Genomic DNA, 18,308 nt, shown 5'->3' on the forward strand with positions numbered 1-18,308 from the left:
GCTTGTCAGCCCTCAATTTGGCGGCCGCAGCTCTCGTACTTGGGTCCTGTTCGAGGATCTTCAGCAGAGGCTTGGTTCTGTAGTGCGCCCTCAGCGTCGTGAACAGGTCCGTCTTCTTGTCGGGGTATTTTTCGTTGAACAGCTTCAAGTACGCAGTCCACGTGTCGTACAGCGGGTTTTGAAGAAATCGTCTTCCGCTTTGTACAGTTTCAGCAGCATGAAGACGTCGTCCGCAGATTTTCCACTGCTGAGCCAAGCGTTCATCTGTGCATTGCCCACTTTTGTGGCGATACTGTTCGTTGCGTCAGATTTCTTCGCCAGCGCGATCAACTCGGCCAACGTGCCGTCGGTGTGGTGATACAATAGTGTTGGGATCGTCGACGTTGTCTTGGTGGGGTTCTTAACGTTGAAGTCGTCCACGTACTTGACCCAAGCGGCGAACTCGGGCTTTGAAAAGAGCCTCTCTCCAGCTGCGCCGAGTGTGAACAGGTTAAAGACTTCGTCGGGGGATTTCCCCAATGCCGCCCAGTACTGGAGTTGTTCGCCTTGGAGTCGAAGAGCGAGCGTCTCCGTACTCGTCACCTTCTTCGCCACCTCGATCAGCTGGAACAATCCGTCGTCGCCGTATTTACTGATCAGAGTCGGGATAGTCGACGTCGCCTTGTTGGGGTATTTCTCGTTAGTCGTCCACGTACTTGACCCAATCCAGAAACTTCGCGTTGAAGAACAACGTGTCGCCCACCTTACCCAAGCTCAAGCTGGAGAAAACCTTGTTTACTGGTTTTCCCTTCGTGACCCACTGCTCCAGTGATTCCGTGGCGCTTTTCGAGGAAATCAAGCCTTTAAACTTGTCGACAATGGAGGCAGAAGGCCCCACCCTCTCTTCTTCTTCTTCGTCTTCATCTGCGTCGGTGGCTCTCAGGAACCTCCTGGCAGGTGCATGATCTCCACCCAAAGGAAGCAAATTAAATTGGTCCGATAGCGCGGAGGCTACCGTCTCCTTGCTCTTCACAGACAAGTTGGCATCAATGCCAGTAACCAGAGCGGCAACAGCGAACAGCACGACGCCACGGAGCCGCATCGGTGGCTGGACTTGACTCGACTCGATTGAGAAATGAAACAGGTGTGTGCCATACAGGGTCCAGAAGCTGATTCTCACGGACAACCACGTGCAGCGAGCCATCTTCCCCGCCCGGTCATCACGTTTCGTGTTATGGCTCGACAGATCTCGAGATACACCAAATGGTACTTACATCAAACGGTCGTGTCTGCAGACTTTCATCATCTGTCGAAGCACCACACCGTTGACTCACCACGTCAATTTCCGAACTGGGCCAAACCTGAAGCCATACACAGTCGACGGGAGAGCATGCAGACAACTGTGAGCGAAATCCAAGCAGAACATACTAAAGCAGCTGGCCAAACCTCAAATCTTGGTCTAACCATCCAAAATCACAAAAGTGGGACGGGCTTTTCATCGAGTAATCGTGGCGGCTCGTCAAGGACCGCAAAAAAAGGGTGGCTCGTCGAGGATTTGTATAGCAGAGTAGGTTCATCAAGGCATTATGACGGAAGTGCGCCAATGAGGATTTCGGTCGTCCATCAAGTTTCCTTACCACATTGCTAGGCGAACATCGCCGTACTGCTGTTGACGTTCAGCCTGCATGATCTTTGGCCAAATTTGCTTGTACGAGTGTTTCGCGGACGTGCGGGAGGTCTACGCCACCCGTCAGAACCTGAAGCTGCCAAATGCGTTGATGCAGTACCTCTTCAAGAGCTTGTAAGCCCAACCTGTTTTCGTCCGACCCGCATACACTACGGCCGCGCCAGACAGATTGTATTTAATAATGACGCAACATCAACAACTTGTATCTGTAAGCTTACTGCTACGAATCGATGTTGCAACCGTAAAAGGAGTTGACCATATTGTCGTCCTGATAGTTAGTTAGTTGAACTCGAGCGCGTCACCGAGACGCGATTCGCATGAGTAGCTCTGAGACCGTGCGACTTTGCATTAACAGCGAGGTCCAACAGCGCAGCACCGTGAAGGCAGTCTGGCTGGTCTTCCCATGCGGGCTGTACTGCAAGACCAAGCACCTGCTGACCGAGCCAAGCCCCGAGGCGCTTGCCGCGGTCAGCCGCCCACCTTATTCTCGTTGTTCACATCAGCATTGCGTCCGTAGCCGTTGTCGCGGCCTTCGAGCTACCCAACTATCGAGCGGTATTAGCTTAGCCGCTTAGGATACGACCTGCCTCGACAACATAACAACACACTTATCTCCAACGAGCCATCACATTTGGATACCACGTCCGTAGTCAGTTATACTTGGCGAGAAAACTGGCACGCATTGGGCTTGTCGCCAATTATACCGCTGGTCATCGCAGCAGCATTAATTATCGTCTCCCAGTAAAGAATAAAACCGCAACGTACGGTGTATGTCGAACAGTAGTCCGATATGCTTGATAACTACCGGCAAGATTCATGGAATGGTATTGTGATACATGTAGATAAGTTTTGCTGTGAGCGGCAGTCTACCGAATCGCAGTGTACAACAGAGAACTATGACACCTGAACGTCAAGTACATGCGTGGAAGGCAACCAACGCTGCATCCTGCAGCTGAATTCGCCGTCACGCATCGCGAGAAGGGTACATTCGACGGTGGAGTCGTTTAGGCCAGCCTGGTACCCGCAGCAACAACGGAAATGATATATAACGGGGCTGAGGGGCAATATTTCGTACTGAGCCTAGCTGTATGTCCAGGGTGGTTTTGTTCTAGCACGCACAGTCTAAAAGTTGTCCCACCGCGATCCCCGCCTTCATTCGATGCCGAGGAGATGATGAGTGGCATTCCTTGTCACGAGTCGCGACCGAAAGGCCCAGCGTAAAACATGAAGAGTTTCAATATGTATTGCTCGGTGGCTACTTGTTAGAGTAACCTCAATGTTATTTTTTATTGTAGTAACGTTAGCTTGGAATGCCTCCTAGCCTGCATACAATCGATTACAAAGGCACCGTTATTGTCGGCACAGCAGATTTAAACGAGCACTTCGAAGGTTGATCAGTTAGGAAGTGGGACCCCCGCTGGGAGCGGTTTACACCGCTGATGGTTGCTACCAGCCCCACTGTGCATGTACGCGTTGCTTGCGCTTTGGGCTGTACCTGTTAGGGCCTGCTTTCCATGCACTTGTAGGCGACGGCAATGGCAGGCCAGCAATTCCTTCCTTGGCAACCCTGTGATACAAGTAGATCCAACGCGCAGCTCCGCTTTAAGCGGAGTTGGCCTGATAAGCGGACTCCGCTTATCAGGCCTAGGCCGATGTACATTCGCGCGACTGCGTCGACGTCGACGAGATGGAGCACATTCTGCGCTGGAGTGCGACTACAGTGAATATTCGCGGTTTACACTTGGTCTCTGATCGCTGCGCAGTCGTCAGTGAGATTTTACCTGATGTCCACGCAGAGACTGCACGACACCAAGAGATCTCGAAGTCTCACCTGGTATGCATGAAGCCCATCGGGCAATGAACAAGTCTAGCAATTTGTACGGATGATCTTTTTGACTCGATTTATGGCCGATTATAGAAACGCCCTTGATGAACCACCGTTTTCAAATCGCCTTGACGAACCGCCTCGTTTTCCTTGATGAAAAGCCCCACCCCACAAAAGTTCTTGTCATCTACACAAAAATGTCGGAAAATCCCCCCGCGCCGCTACTCGCGGTGACCCTCGTCTTCCGGTCCAAGCCCAAGTTCCTCGGTCTCCCGCACATCCTGGACCATGTCTCCACCATCCTGGACACCTCAGTCGAGTTGCCTCTGTGGACTGCGAGCAAGTTCGGATAGATCAAGCTGCTGGACCGAATCTGGGATAGTAGCCAGATTTTTGAGGATAATGAGCCCAAAATGCCAGAAAATCTATGGACACTTCGCAAATACATCCGAGCGGACAATCAGTACCGGCAATTCCAGTTCCGACTGAGTATGGGGGAGGCAGTGTCCCGCAAAGATCTGGAAATGGTCAAGTGGCTGTCGTCCAAGTTTCCCGAGTGTAAGATTCCGTCGGAACTGGTGGTTGAAGCTTGTGAACAGGGGGCGATGGAGATTCTTCAGTTTTTCTACGACAACGATCGTGAGGTTTTGGAGAGCAAGGGGTTGCATGGAGTGGGTCACGGTGTTGAATGGGGAGGTGAATCCATGGCGGCTGCGATCTCGGCTCACCATTGCTTGGTGGTTGCACCGCCACATTCCAGACGCAGAGTTCGATATGAAGGCGGCAGTGGAGTCGGCTCTGGAAGCGGGGGAGATGATGGCTGTCCACTGGCTGGCGTGGAATGGTGCGGAGTTTCCGAGTCTAATGAAGAGGGGAAGCTCGAGGGAGCTGTGAATCTGCTGGAGACTGCAGCGGAGAATGGACACCTTGACATTGTTCGCTGGCTGATTGAGAATGATGAAGCCGGCGAGCTGACGGAGCTTGGTGGAGAGGGGAGAGTCTCGATCCTCCCTGCAGCTATCAACGGGCACGCTGAGGTGGCCAAGTTCCTCCGTGATAAAGTTCAGCGACCGACCTCATCTTTGGATCGTGAACAGGAACTTGAGCTCCAGCTAGGCACGCACGAAGCGTTGGACGAGCAGTTCATGTTGGTGTGTCGGGGAAGACAATGACGGAGGCCGCGAAGAATGGGCATTTTGCTGTCGCGCAGTGGCTTTATGACGAGTACGGAGATGACCCATTCGTCGACGTGTTCGACTACGGCGACAAGTTCTATGACAGACAGACATCCGTCGACACAGTGGCGATGGACGCAGCTGCAAACAACGGGCACCTCGACGTTCTCAAGTATCTGCACGAGATCGAAACGCTGGTCTATGGCAAGCGCAAGAGCGAAGAGACGACGAAGCGATCTCCGCCACGTGCACTGAAGGAGCGATGGATGGAGCTGCTGCGAACGGACACCTGGATGTTAGTCCGATGGCTGTCTGAGAACCGAAGTGAGGGGTGCACGAGTGCCGCTATGGACGGCGCTGCAGGGAATGGTCACCTCGAGGTGGTGCAGTGGCTTCACTCAAATACGCAGGCTGGTTGTACGACAATCGCAATGGATAGCGCGGCCCAGAATGGGCACCTGAAAGTCGTGAAATGGCTGCATGAGCATCGATCTGAGGGGTGTACGGGGCACGCGATGGATAAAACAGCGGAGAAGGGATTTCTGGAGGTTGTCAAGGAGGAAAGGTGAAATCTACAGACAGAAGTAGGCAAACTACAGACCGTCGGACAAAATACAGAAGGGGTAGGTTGCCTTGCCGATTTGCCATCCCTGTCTACACTGAATTTAGCTTAATATCGGTATTTGCAGGCTCAATATGGTTGGTGTAATGCCTGCTGTTTCCTTCTTACCGTGTTACCGTAACTCGGTAAGGCGGCCGTGTTACCATAACACGGTAAAGCGGCCGTGTTATCATAACTCGGTAAGGCGACCGTGTTACCATAACACGGTAAAGCTTTTGCTATGCGTCTCAATACCTCGGAAGCTAAACCAGCTACCTTACAGAGTCTGCAGACAGACGAGCGGCGCTGAGAACCCTGCTAGCCACTGCCAACACAAACGCAGAGTAGGACCGCGTATGCATGTTGCAGTCTCGAATTGGTTGCTGGGGTACCCTCTGATAATAAGCTTTGAAACTTCGAGAAGTCGACCTTCGGCGTTGGAAAGGACGAGTGTGCGACTGCTAGGAAATTCAAATTGCCCAACTGGGGATTCCCTCAGGAATTATCCTTCCGTCACGTCCGTCCATTGGGCCTACAAAGGCCTTGGCCCCAGCGCGGCCTCCCTGATGCACACGGGGTCCAGATATTAATTAACCTACTGAGCGTACGACCCAGCTAAGATATGCGAGAATCTATTACTGTGTGCCCCCAGTGCTAATAGCGCCGCGCATGGGCTTCATCATTTCCTACATGCTCAATTAGGTGTAGACCGGATACCTACAACATCGTGTGTGAGCCCAGCGGCGGCACCTCGGACGATTCAGCTCAACGTTCAACTACGGTTGGTTGCCCTGAACTATTCACGACTGTTTCACGTCACTTGTAGGCAGCGATCGTGCTTTTTGATCGATAGATACTATGCGAATAGGCAGTGCCGTCGGGCACGACCGCGAACCTGCTGAAGCTGTCCACCGAAACGATCCAGCCCTGCATCTCGCACTGCTTATAGTTTGTATCTACTGGTATCGTTGACGCTAAAAGCCTTAAGCAGCAGCTCAAGCACGTTGGTGCTGGCTGACGAGCTTACTGAACCAGGAGGTGTTTTCCACAATGTCCTGCGTGCCGACCACACTCAACCTCACAGTCATAATAACGATAGATAGTAGATGCTGCTGGGGACTAGTGAGTTCTGCTCTTCCCCGGCGAGCCGAGGTTCAGCGCTTAAGATTGTGTAGTGCCCACTCTGTGTCCATGGATATCGCGAAGACAACCCGCGAAAACGTGACGGATAATAAACAATTTACCAGTGTTATGACCTCGACTAAGGCCATTACAACGAAGCCCAATGTCCAACAGATACCTAACTCCAGGGCCGTCAACTCGAAGCAGACCAAGGCCCAGTTTAACCCCGGCCTAAGCACAAAGCTAAGCGAAGAAGGCGGAGGCCAAAATGACTAAGATGTTTCTTATCGCCACGCAGCCTAAAAACACACAAAAGAGATAAGTTGTCGCTGCCAGCGATTCGAGTTCATTAAACCAACCACTATCTCATGAATCTTCCATGCTAGCTACCACGGACTCTTTCGCCCTGTGTTCTTACACGTCTCCGAAGTATTCACTAGCACAAAGATGTCGAGGTTTAGCTGGCGAACCTGAGGCTGGCTTTTATACATTACCCTGCAGCTCTGCCCAGCCACGAACGTATGTCGGGCTGCTCGTTGGTGTGGCTGACGAGCGCAAAGTTCCGCCAGTAAGTGAATGTGCGCATCCGTCAAAGACAAACTTGGGATAGCCGTATTGTGAAGCATTAGCCGGTGATATTGGGAATATTGTGGGTCTAAACCAAGCAAAAGTCGTCAAGTTGGCACGTCTGTATTTAGTGGTGCAGTTCTGTATTCCTGCACGACCTCTCTGTAGGACTGGTAGTGTCTTCTGTAGGTTGTCGCTACCCTCTGTAGATTTGCACCACGCTCTGTATTTTTGGAGCACCTTCAGTAGAAACGGTATGTTTATCTGTAGTTTCCACCCGCTCTCGTTGTCAAGTGGCTGCATGCCAATCGAAAGGAAGGCTGCACGAAACAAATGGCTGATATAGCAGCATGCAATGGGCAATTGCGCGTGTTGCGGTGGCTTCGCTCGCAGGGGTTGGAGGGCTTTCCAATTACTTGCATTGACAGTGCAGTTTTGCACTCGCAGTGCCACGTGGAATTGACAGAGCACTCGGTCATTCCGGTGGACATCGCCCGAGGTTATTGACTGGATCAGCGAAAAATACTCACATTTCCGCGTAGGGGATCAAGCGTAGTCGGCGCGCAGGGAGATCTCAAAGTCTGAAGATGCAGAGGCACAGGCACAAATTTTTTTCTTCGTTATGAAGAACAATGACAAACTGCAACTGAACTGCACTCACCACGAATCCCATGTAAAATACATTCGCTAGAAGCTGAAGATAGACAAGGCATCAGGTAACGTTTCCGAAGACGTCTTGTATGGTTTTCACTCAACACACTGGACGAGTAACATCTATTTAACTTAAGACACTGAAGACATTGATATACGATACACATGACCACCGCTCTACCCATCGAGCGATGGCACGGACGAGTCGATGAATGTACACACGGAGGAGGAGGCCGTGAAGGCGTCGAAGCCGTTCGCTCGGTCCGAAGCCGGCTCCGTCGCGTCCATGTTGGTCCCGGCGCTCACACAAATCCCGCAGAAGACGATCTTCCGCTGCAGCAGTCGCCCACACGACGAGTTGAAGCTCAGGCGCTGGCTGATCTTGCACGAATAGCACACAGACCCGCTGCACAACTTGCACGTGTTCCCCGCAATGCTCCCCATGACACTGCGGGTGCTTTTCCGGCAGACGACGCACTTCCTGCTGTGTCGCTCCATCCCAGACAACAAGAAAGCACCGCGACGATGCTTCAGCATCCACGCGAGCTTCTTCATCTGGCCGCAGTACGCGTAGTTGGTCGCCGCCAGCAGAAAGTTCGCCACTACCGAGGACAACAGTGCGCGAATGGTGTCGCGACCAGGATCGACCGTGGCACAGCAGAAAGTGTCGATAGTGTTGCGACTGATTTGTCGGAAGCACGAGAAGACCGACAAGTTGCCTCGGATTTTGTTGGGCAGCGCCTCTGTCTGAGGAAAGTCGATGGAGTGTTGGAAGCGGTAGCCCACCCGAACACCGTTGGGTAGGTTGATAATTCCAGTCGCTTCGATGTAGACAAAGTCTCGACTTCTGACGAGGTTGGAGGCCTGAAGCGGGGAGTCGATCGCCATCCACTTGATAACTAGCGAGCGGAACGGGTCGTCCTTGCTCGGTTCCACGACGGTGGCCAGCACCGCGCCGTCGTTGATGTGCTGCACGTACGAAGCGTTGATGCGCATGTCGTCCAGCGTCGAACTCATGACGCCAAACATGAGGTCTTCAAGCTCTCCAGAGACTGCCCCCACGCCGAGAAGCACCGACAGATCCTTCTCATCCGTGACTACGTTCAAGCGCTGAGTGCAGCTCAGTGAGTTGTCGAGGGTTGTGCCTCTGCGACCGAGAGCTCTTCGAGAGCGTTCACCGTACACGTGCAAATTGTCGCGGGACTTGACATGCTGCCACCGTCGTTTGTTCACCCTGCGCCGGTCGATTAGAACGTAGTCCTTGTATTTCTGCACGTATTCCTCCACATAGTCTTCGGTCAGATCGATCAGCTCTCGCCGCTCTGCCTCAGTCACGTTCAAGTCCGGGAACGGACTGCCGATGAATCGCTCCTTCGTCATCATGGTTGCTGTTTGGCTGGTGCGGTGCAGGTTCTCGACTGACTCAAGCGACAGCTTGAACCTTCCTTGACTGGCAGTCCTCCTCCAGATGTGTGTGGATTCACCTGAAGCGTGCCATGCGCTGTTGTTTACAACATCATAGTTGAATGGTCGAAAGCTGCGGGTCAGAAGCTCGCGATCATTGGGGCTTAGAGATAAGATCCGTTTTAGCTCGTCGGCCATCGAAATAGACACCTGCCACGAGGACATGTTGACATACAGATGGGGGCATCGTGTAAGAGAGTAATGCCCTGTGCCTTGATAACACCTTATCCCCTTGCCATATGGAGTTTTTGACCATAATCCCTAGAAATGGGCAAATTCACGCGGATGTCCGTCTACAGGATAGAGCCAACACGAGCTCACAGAAGATAAAACATGTGTGGGCTTTAATGGTCGTGGTATTAGCTTACAACAGTCAAGGCACCTGACCGTTTTTGACGCCACAGATCTTCATGCATTGAACGCCATCAATAGTGCAAGTAGCATATACGGGTAAGCACAGCCAACGTGACTGTAAAGTCCATGCCCGCGTGTCTCCCGTTCAAGTTACACGCGGGCATGGACTTTACAGTCACGTTGGCTGTGCTATATGAAGTCAGCGCTGGTCATGGGCTCACTTCGATCCCCATAGTAAACGCGACTCTAAGCGCTGCGAAGAGTCGCGTAGCCGGTTTCAACGGCTGGAGATATGCCGCTGCAGACAGGATGAACAGCTTGAGCAGAAGCACACGATCGAGAGCTCGAAGGGGATGGAGCTCAAGCAGGAGCCCAAGCAGGAGCAGGAGATGAAGCGTTTGGAAAAGGAGTAGGATCTGATGCAGTGCTAGATCGACAGGAGTCCGAATGCGAGCTCGCAGCAGTACATGTCGGAAGGTTCACTTGCGCTGCGAGGAGAAGAATGTGAAGTGAGTTTATTTTGCTTTTGCGCGCTAGCTACTGCTATCTCTTCTCTCCTGTGCCTCCCTCTTGTAGTTCGGTTGTCTAGCTAGCGTGTCGTAGTTCTAAGCCTTGTGGTGTCGTTTGTGCGAAGTATCCAAAGCACAGATGCAGCGTTGTGAGGCGCTCACAGCGCGATGCGGCGTTGTCGCTCAGTTGAGCCAGCGGTAACGGCTCCTTCCAACAGTACAAGCAAGTAGAAGCTCAAGCCTGAGCAGATTGTTGGAGCTTTATTAGAATAGGAGCGCGAGCGTGAGCGCGAAAGCACTTCAGGTTTCGGCTTCGGCTTCGGCTCTACAGCTGCAAGCGCAGGGGGGCTGGAGCAGGAGCAGGATGGTCTCGAAAAGGAGCGCAAGACAACATTAATATGTATATATTAAAATCAAACTCACAATAACAAGATTCGCACAGCCATTGCGCTTGCGGTTCGTAGCAGTACTCGGCCGGAGGTTGCATGGATTGCGTTGTTACACCCACGGATGGCAGGCAGGGACGTTCTACAGACCCAAGCGACAGATCACCTGCTTCAGGCTGCCTCGGCAATGGCCGCTGGGCTCTATCCTCACCCGGGTCGTACACAATGGAGATTAGTCGGTAAAGGCAAGAGCTCGATTGTGCGAGGGTGTCTTCGGAAAACGAGCTCCGAGACGAAAACGAAACAAGCACGTCAAGGAGCACTCGCGGTGGCTTATTGCCTGGGCACACACCGAGATACGCCAATACTTACGAGCTACCAGCGAGTTAATGTACAATTTTGTTGAGGGGCGAGACGATGTCGAAGATGATCTGTTGCCGTGGTGGAAGCGCAAATCGACGCGTTTCCCCCTTCTGGCTCAGCTCGCCAGTAAGTGCCTTTGCTGCGTGACAACTTTAGTTCCCTCTTGCGCGCTTTACCCTAAATAACAATTCGTTCAACCACGACAACTAGGCGGGTAGATAGATATCAATGAAACACATCACACTATCCTAATGGTGTTTGAGTTTGGATATATCCATGTAAATCATCGACATCACCCAGCACACTTACACAAGCACACCAACGAGATCCCTCTCGCAACCCTCTTCCAACCCACCCATCGTTACCACGCCCACGTCCTCCATTTAGTCCGGTTGGTAAACGCTTAATAAAAGCCCAGCTTTACCCTCCGACTACCATTTCATTCAACTCAAGAGGGTGGTCCAAAATCCATGCGTTTATCTCCCGGAGACGGTTCTCCAAGGACCAGCTGGCATCTTCGTCCGGGTGAAGCTGCATATGAAGGAACAGGAAAACGTCGAGCTGGTTGGATACGACAGCACTAACGACTTCTGGAAACGTAAAGTCATTTGCGAGATGCTTGCGTAGCCATTTCATAACATGTAAATGGCCACTTTGTGCTGCCTTTCTCATCGCTTGAGCCGTGCAGACTTCCGGTCTGTTCGCATGCCACGTCTAGCGGCGGCATCCATTGCAGTCGTTGTGCCACCCTGCGAGCGATGCTCATGCAGCCATTTGACAACTTCGAGGTGGCCATTGCCCGCTGCACCATCCATTGCAGCCTTGGAGCTGCTAACATGAGTATTGGAATGTAGCCATTTTACCACGTCAAGGTGCCCGTTGCGTGCTGCGCGGTCCATAGCAGCCACTGTACATCTCCGACCGGTGTTCGTGAAGCCACTGCGCCACTTGTAGGTGCCCCTTAGCAGCGGCAACATCCATCGCATCTGTTGTGCACCCTTCTTCACGATTGTGATGAAGCCACTGGACCACGTGAAGATGGCCATTGCTGGCCGCGCCGTCCATTGCCTTCGTCGTGCACAATGGTCCAGATTTCTTGGTTTTAGTGCCTCTTTTTCGCTTTTTGGTGCCCGCTTCGATTGACATCTGCAACTCGTGCAAGTACTTCACAATGTCGAGATGCCCATCGACCGCAGCTGCGTCCATCGCAGTACTAGTTGTGAGCGACATGTCAATATCTCTTACGAACAAATTCAGGTTGGGTTCGCCGCCGTACTCGGCGTATAACTACTTCACCAGATGCCCTTTCAATGCGGCTTTGACCATCGTGTCCCCCGACACGTATGCGGTATCAACCCGTGGTTGGATTATCCGTGTAGGTAATCTTGGCGAAGATAGTTGGCGTTCGACTGGGTGTACCCACGAAGATACTTTGCCACTTCGAAGTGCCCTTTGACAGCGGCAAGATGGATCCCAAGGTGGACTTCGCAGCTGAAAGATGCAGCACGCGACTCAGATACTTGACCGCATTCAATCAGCCACCTCACAGCGTCAAGACGTCCGTTCTCCGCGGCTTTCGCAACCAACCCCGCGACCCCATCCAGCTGCACTCGTTCCGCCAGCCATTGCAGTACGTCCACGCGTCCCTGAGCCGCAATATCACGTACGGGAGCGTGTTGTGCCCTGTTTCCAAGCCTTGCAAAACCTCGCGAAATCAGCCACTCGGCCACAAGAATACCTCCCATCTTCAACGCCGACCAAAGCGCCGCGTTCCTATCGAAGTCTGCATCTGGAAAACGCCGTTGCAGCCACCACACAATGTCACTACGTCGACCCTGGACCGCCGCCGACATGGTGAGATCTCCCCACTCCACGTGATGTCCGACCTCAGTAACCCCTTTCTGCTCCAATACTCGAGTGTCATTCTCGTAAATGAGCTGCGAAATCTCCAGTGACCCAGCCAAACAAGCTGCAGCCACCAGCTCTGACGTCACTCTGAGACCTAGGAACGTGGTCAAAACCACTTGAGCAGCTCCAAATTCTTTCGAGGCACAGCGTCCTCCAACCCAATCGAGAATAGATATTGCTGGTAGTGTCGATCTGTGCGGAGGAACTTGCGTAGCCAAGTCTCTTCCGTCAGTTTGCTGTCGGAATTTAGGAATTGGTCGCTGCTGTTCCAGATGCGATCTAGAAGCGTCACAAAGCCCAATTTGCACGCTTCGAGCGGGGTGAAGCTCGCTGAATTGTCCAGGGACTGGGAGACTGCCTCAGCGACGTGAGGGAGACCCAGGAACGCGGAAGACGAGTGTGGCGAGAATGCGCTATGTGGTGCACACGGAGTCGAAGCTCTGAAAACTTCAAGCAGATGTACCCATGTTGAACATGGCTACATGCTTGGTTTGATATGGCTTACACTGAACCATGTAGCTTATCATACATTCTTCAAGATACCTGTAAACAAGCCGACATGGCGTGCGCTGTTCCGCCCCTGCTGGCAGTGAGGCTCGTGTTCGGCGCCAAGACGGAGCTCGTGGACGTGCCTCACCTCATAGAGAGCATGTCTGGGTTGCTGGACACTTCGGTTGACGTCCCTCCGCTCCGGGCGTGTAAACTCGGTTCCGTAAAGTTACTGGATCGCATCTGGAACAGCAGCGACGTTTACGCTCAAGACAGCACCGCTGTAACAAGCGAAACTTTCACCCTCCGCAAGTTCCTGCGTGCGGACCGTCACTACCAGCAATATTTCTTCACTTCGACCTTGAAAGAGGCCGCTCCAAGTAAAAATTTGGGGGTGGTCAAGTGGATTTCGAGCAAGTTCCCAACATTTCAAGTTTCCTCGGAAATCGTGGCCAGGGCGTGTCTAGCTGGAGCTTTGGACATTCTGCAGTTCTTTCATGACAATTGCACTCAAGTGTTGGAGAAAAGGGAGAAATTTGGGGTGGGGCATCCAGTTGACTGGGGAAATTTAACCATGTCGGCAGCGATTTTGGGTCGTCGAAGTGACATTGTGTGGTGGCTGCATCGCCACTTTCCAGACGCCAACTACAATTTGGAGATTGCATTGGAGTCGGCACTAAAAGTGGGGAATGTCTTGATAGCAAAATGGCTGCTGAACCAAGGGGCAGAATGGCGCCGACGCCGGCGTAACCCTACTGAGCGTATTGATGCCTGCTACGTTGCTGGGCAAGAGCGACTGGACGTACTGCACTGGCTGGACGAACGGGGACAAATTGATAGCGGGGACGTGCGAATGTTGGTAAATGCTGCCAAAGGAGGACACTTGGAAGTTGTACGCTGGTTGATCGAGCATCGTGGTTCGAGTACTGCAGCTGTAGCAGATGCAATGCTCGCGACTCACGCCGCTGCAAGCAAATGGCCCCTGAAAGTTGCGAAGTTCTTGCGAGAGTTCACGAAAGAAGCGGAGGGCTCGCCGACAAGTGAACTGCTCGACAGTATCGAGTACAGGCGAGAGTTGGGCAGGATCGATGTTTATACGGTGTCAGGGGAAACATGCGAATGGCTGCGAGGAGGGGGCGCCTCGGCGTTGCTCGATGGCTGCTCGAAGAGTATGGGGACAGTGTCGATTTTTTCGTGGATGATAAGGGGCACCCAATCAGTGTTTAACGAGGCTGCCGGCAGTGGAAACCTCGAGTTGGTAAAGTACTTGTACGGTCTTCGCGGTCGTGGCCACTGCCGTGTCCCCTTCCAGCAATGGATAGTGCAGCCCGCAAGGGACATTTGCAGGTTGTACAATGGCATCACCAACACGGAGCTGAGGGCTGCACCACCTTTGCCATCGACATGGCCGCGGCGGGTGGTCAATACACGAGCACTGTTCACTGGGCTGTACAGTAGCGGCTATACAATCTGGACATCTCGATGTTGTGCGCTGGTTACACTACAGCATGCGAGCTGAGTGTAGCAAAGCAGCTATGGATTGTGCGGCGAAGAATGGGCACCTTGACATCGTAAAATGGCTACACTCGTATCGAACCGAAGGATGCTCTGCCGGTGCGATGGACTTGGCTGCTGCATTTGGTGCTTTAGACGTCGTGAATTGGCTCCATGCGAATATTGTACATCTAGAGCGATGCAACGGTCTGCAAGATACCGACACCTCAACGTCATTAAGTGGCTCCATGCCAACCGCTGCACCGATTCAGCCGCCGGTTATGCCATGGATAGCAACTCCTTTGAGGTGTTGTTATTTCTACACTATGAATGCCATCTAACGTGGCCTGAAGAAGGAGATAATTCTCTTTCCCTTAACGATTTCAGGTGGATCGACGAAGCCTTTTCGTGACTTGGCGTTAATGTATATTTTGGACATTTTAGTTTTCTTTTTATACTTTCAAATATTTTACGTCAAATTCAAAAAGTCTTCTTAACCTCTTGGATCATGCGGATTCTTTTTTTTTGTTTATGTGGAGCGCACAGATAGCCCCGTAGGTAAAGTATCAGCAATTAACTTCTAAAACAAAACTTTATTTGATACTTTTGAGAAGATCTATCTATCTATCAGAAACGCTGCCGATTGACGTTCTGTTATAGGATCCTTCTCTCGTTCATGATTGTTAAAACACCAAGGGAATGGCTTCGGACGGAGAAAGATCCGAGAGAAGAGGGATATCTTCATCCTCATCACTGTCCTCCATAATAGCCTGCAATTCGTCGTCCAAGAACGACGAATTCTCTGAAATGTCCGTTTGGGATGACGTCGTTGACGATACGCTCTTGAACCGCGTGTAAACATTGTAGCCAGTAGCCTGCTCTTTCGCGGCCAGCTCCGCACTCAGCTCGGTAGCGTTGGTAATGCACGAGGCACAGAACGAGACCTTGCGCTTGTCAAGCTTCCCATCCAGCTCTATGAAGCTGAGGCGCTTCCGAATCTTGCAGGAGCGGCACACCGGACCATGGCACAGTTTACACGTACTCGATCCAACCAGTTGCTTGCCCGATATCGGACAGAGCAGACTCTTTTCGCACATACTGCAGTGGGCACTCTGCATGTGGCTCTTCCGTTTGTTTGCCACGTTATTCTGCTGCAACATCCACGCCAGCTTCTTCATTTGTCCGCACTGGACGCACTTAGCAACCGAGAGCATCGTTTCCACTGCCGTCGAGGACCACATAAAGCGCTTGATTTCACCTCCCGGGTCGATCGTGCCGCGAGCGTAGTGCTCGATAACGTTGTCGTCGACTTGACGGAAGAAGCCGAAGATGGACAGATTCCCACGGATCGTATTCGGCAGCGGCTTGGTCTCCGGGAACTCGATCGAGTGCAGCAGATAGTAGCCCACACGCTCGCCGTTCGCAAGGTAAACGAACCCAGTGGCCTCGATGTAGACGAAATCTCGCCTCTTGACAAGACTCATAGCCTGTAGCGGGAGATCAATGGTCATCCACTTGATAATGAGCGACTGGAAGGGCATTTCCTCGCTGGGTTCAACCACGGGGCACAGAATCGCTGCGCTGTCGACGTCACCCACGTACGAAGCCTTGACGCGCATGCTGTCTTGCGTGGGGTTCACGGCGCCGAACATGAGGTCGTCTAAGCCACCATTGAACGTCCCGACGCTCAGAACGGAGGGCAGAGCCTTCCCCTGCGGCTTCTCATCGTTCACTCCGACGGTTTTCCACGGCTCAAAGTTGGCGTCTCGATTGCGAGCGGCGTACACGTGCTGGTTGTCTCGAGACTTGGCGAGTTTCCAGCGTCGCTCGTCCACAATCTGCTGGTCGATCTCGACAAACTCCTCGTACTCCTGGAAGTTGTCGTCGACGAATCCACTGACGAGGTCGATCAGCACGCGGCGGTCGTTTTCCGATACCTGCACGTTCGGGTACGGGTTGTCGGAGAACCTGTCCTTCCCCATGGTGAGCGAGCTTTGCCGATAATCTGGAAGTGATACCGCCCGAGCGATCCGGACAAACGTCGGGTGCACAGCGTATTACTGCGGAGACTTCCTTGCAGCTTTGATGGTGGCGATTACAGAACCGTGATTGCCAGACCGAGTGTCTGTTGAGCAGGCACGGGCTTTGCTTGGCCACAATCCCTCTCCTCCGCATAGAGAAGCGTATGTTTCCTAGGAAAATAATTCTCCGATTTGAGTCGACCCCGGTGAGCCGGAACCTCCCACTCCACCGTGGAGTCCACGAGCTTCAATGCGGAGGAATTGCAGCGAAATTGAACCAGATGGATCGACGGCAACGCCAGCCACGATACACACACGCAAAAATGTTAATCTTCTCGCATAAACTCAAGGATTCCCCTGCATATTTCCAGTGATAATCAACATCAAATAATTTAGTGTACATCACACCACGCTCACTCAAAATCAGTATGCTATACAAAATCCACGTCATCTTTTATTCGAAAAGATGACGCCGAATCCAGTTCCGCCGCTGCTGGCGGCGGCGCTCGTGCTCCGCTCCAGAGCCGAGTTCCAGAGCCTCCCTCACGTCGTTGACGCTATGTCCCAATTTCTCGACACTTCAGCGACCTCTTCACCGCTCGAAGCGGCCAAATTGGGCTCTGGCAAGCTTCTGGGCCGCATTTGGTACAGCAGCGACCAGTTCGTGAATTCCGGGACTGAACCGACGGAGGAGACTTGGCTACGCAAGTTCCTCCGCACCGATAAGCACTACCAGCAATATGTCTTTCTGTTTGGGTTGGAGAAGGCCGTTAATTCTGAAAATGTGGAGCTGGTCAAGTGGTTTTTGAGCAAGTTTCAGGGTCTCACGGTCTCGTCGGAGTTGGTGGCCCGAGCTTGTCTGGTTGGGTCCTTGGAGATCTTGCAGCTCTTTACGCCAATGACAACCGGACGCTGGAGCAGAAGGGGGTTTACGGACTGGGGAACAACGTCAAGTGGGGAGGTGTGACCATGGCGGCGGCGGTCCAGAGTCGACGCAGTGATATTGTGTGGTGGCTACATCGAAACATTCCAGACGCAGACTACAACCTCAACGCTGCACTGTAGCGCTGACAATGGGGGATATTCTGATCGCTGAGTGGCTGATCTCGCAGAGGGCTGCGTGGCCTGAGCGTGACGAACATGGAGATGGAGGTATCGCTGACGAGATTGTGGCTCGGGGACGCGTGGACTTCCTGCAATGGCTGGAAGAGAGGGGAAAGCTGGATAAAGTTCCCGGGTGGATTGTCAAGGCTGCGGAGAATGGACACCTTGGCATGGTGCGCTGGCTAATTGAGCGCAGTCCTCCTAACGGAGGCAGCCAGGCTAGGACGGCTCTGTTAAAGTGCGAGGCTCAGCTGGCGATTCACGGTGCCGCCGCCAATGGACATCTTGAAGCGGCAAAGTATCTTCGAGAGTATACAAAGCCGTACACCAGCCATCTTCTCGTGGATCAGCAACAGACTCCTGGGCTGCAGGAATTGCAAGCGCAGCTCAGAGACGAGCTTGACGTAGAAAACGTGTCTGATAGCACGATGAGGACGGCCGCTTTGAACGGGTACCTGAATGTGGTCAAGTGGCTGTACGCGGAGTACGGCGTGGACATCTTCGTGAAAAATGTGAGCTGGACACCGTCGAGTCCCAATAGTACCGCCATGAACGCAGCCGCGCCCCACGGACATCTCGAGATTGTTAAGTATCTGCATAAGCTGCAGA

General features: G+C 52.7%; 8 protein-coding genes across 8 annotated transcripts; 4 read left to right on the plus strand and 4 right to left on the minus strand.

Annotated features, from left to right (window-relative positions):
* Positions 1–144: 144 nt before the first annotated feature.
* PHYSODRAFT_507096 (hypothetical protein) lies at positions 145–1,081 on the minus strand (the record flags this gene model as incomplete). The annotated part of the gene is made up of 2 exons (XM_009529893.1): positions 145–631; positions 696–1,081. The coding sequence occupies 2 exons, from the start codon at positions 1,079–1,081 to the stop codon at positions 145–147; spliced, it is 873 nt and encodes a 290-aa protein (XP_009528188.1).
* Positions 1,082–3,688: 2,607 nt separating this feature from the next.
* On the plus strand, positions 3,689–5,235 carry PHYSODRAFT_332827 (hypothetical protein; the record flags this gene model as incomplete). The annotated part of the gene is made up of 3 exons (XM_009529894.1): positions 3,689–3,834; positions 3,874–4,642; positions 4,702–5,235. 3 exons carry the CDS (start codon positions 3,689–3,691, stop codon positions 5,233–5,235), a joined length of 1,449 nt encoding a protein of 482 aa, XP_009528189.1.
* Positions 5,236–7,913: 2,678 nt separating this feature from the next.
* On the minus strand, positions 7,914–8,987 carry PHYSODRAFT_389386 (hypothetical protein; the record flags this gene model as incomplete). The annotated part of the gene is made up of 1 exon (XM_009529895.1): positions 7,914–8,987. A coding segment is annotated over one exon (1,074 nt), but the record flags the coding sequence as incomplete, so codon positions are not given.
* Positions 8,988–9,551: 564 nt separating this feature from the next.
* PHYSODRAFT_332829 (hypothetical protein) lies at positions 9,552–9,838 on the plus strand (the record flags this gene model as incomplete). Its single annotated transcript, XM_009529896.1, has 2 exons — positions 9,552–9,604; positions 9,730–9,838. The coding sequence occupies 2 exons, from the start codon at positions 9,552–9,554 to the stop codon at positions 9,836–9,838; spliced, it is 162 nt and encodes a 53-aa protein (XP_009528191.1).
* Positions 9,839–11,477: 1,639 nt separating this feature from the next.
* On the minus strand, positions 11,478–12,072 carry PHYSODRAFT_354714 (hypothetical protein). Its single transcript, XM_009529897.1, has one exon. The coding sequence runs from the start codon at positions 11,911–11,913 to the stop codon at positions 11,551–11,553; it is 363 nt and encodes a 120-aa protein (XP_009528192.1). The 5' UTR covers positions 11,914–12,072; the 3' UTR covers positions 11,478–11,550.
* A 1,078-nt stretch (positions 12,073–13,150) lies between these two features.
* PHYSODRAFT_332831 (hypothetical protein) lies at positions 13,151–14,307 on the plus strand (the record flags this gene model as incomplete). Its single annotated transcript, XM_009529898.1, has 2 exons — positions 13,151–14,142; positions 14,187–14,307. 2 exons carry the CDS (start codon positions 13,151–13,153, stop codon positions 14,305–14,307), a joined length of 1,113 nt encoding a protein of 370 aa, XP_009528193.1.
* A 950-nt stretch (positions 14,308–15,257) lies between these two features.
* On the minus strand, positions 15,258–16,556 carry PHYSODRAFT_332832 (hypothetical protein; the record flags this gene model as incomplete). The annotated part of the gene is made up of 1 exon (XM_009529899.1): positions 15,258–16,556. One exon carries the CDS (start codon positions 16,554–16,556, stop codon positions 15,258–15,260), a length of 1,299 nt encoding a protein of 432 aa, XP_009528194.1.
* Positions 16,557–17,061: 505 nt separating this feature from the next.
* Positions 17,062–18,288, plus strand: PHYSODRAFT_301488 (hypothetical protein; the record flags this gene model as incomplete). Its single annotated transcript, XM_009529900.1, has 3 exons — positions 17,062–17,543; positions 17,629–18,211; positions 18,241–18,288. 3 exons carry the CDS (start codon positions 17,062–17,064, stop codon positions 18,286–18,288), a joined length of 1,113 nt encoding a protein of 370 aa, XP_009528195.1.
* Positions 18,289–18,308: the final 20 nt, after the last annotated feature.

This window comes from Phytophthora sojae (assembly GCF_000149755.1).
Source record: "Phytophthora sojae unplaced genomic scaffold PHYSOscaffold_5, whole genome shotgun sequence".
Taxonomy (NCBI): Eukaryota; Oomycota; class Peronosporomycetes; order Peronosporales; family Peronosporaceae; genus Phytophthora; species Phytophthora sojae.

What these genes read in the sequence shown, in the direction of transcription:
- PHYSODRAFT_354714 (XM_009529897.1), bottom strand. Translation starts at nt 11,913, where the DNA reads ATGTCGCTCACAACTAGTACTGCGATGGACGCAGCTGCGGTCGATGGG.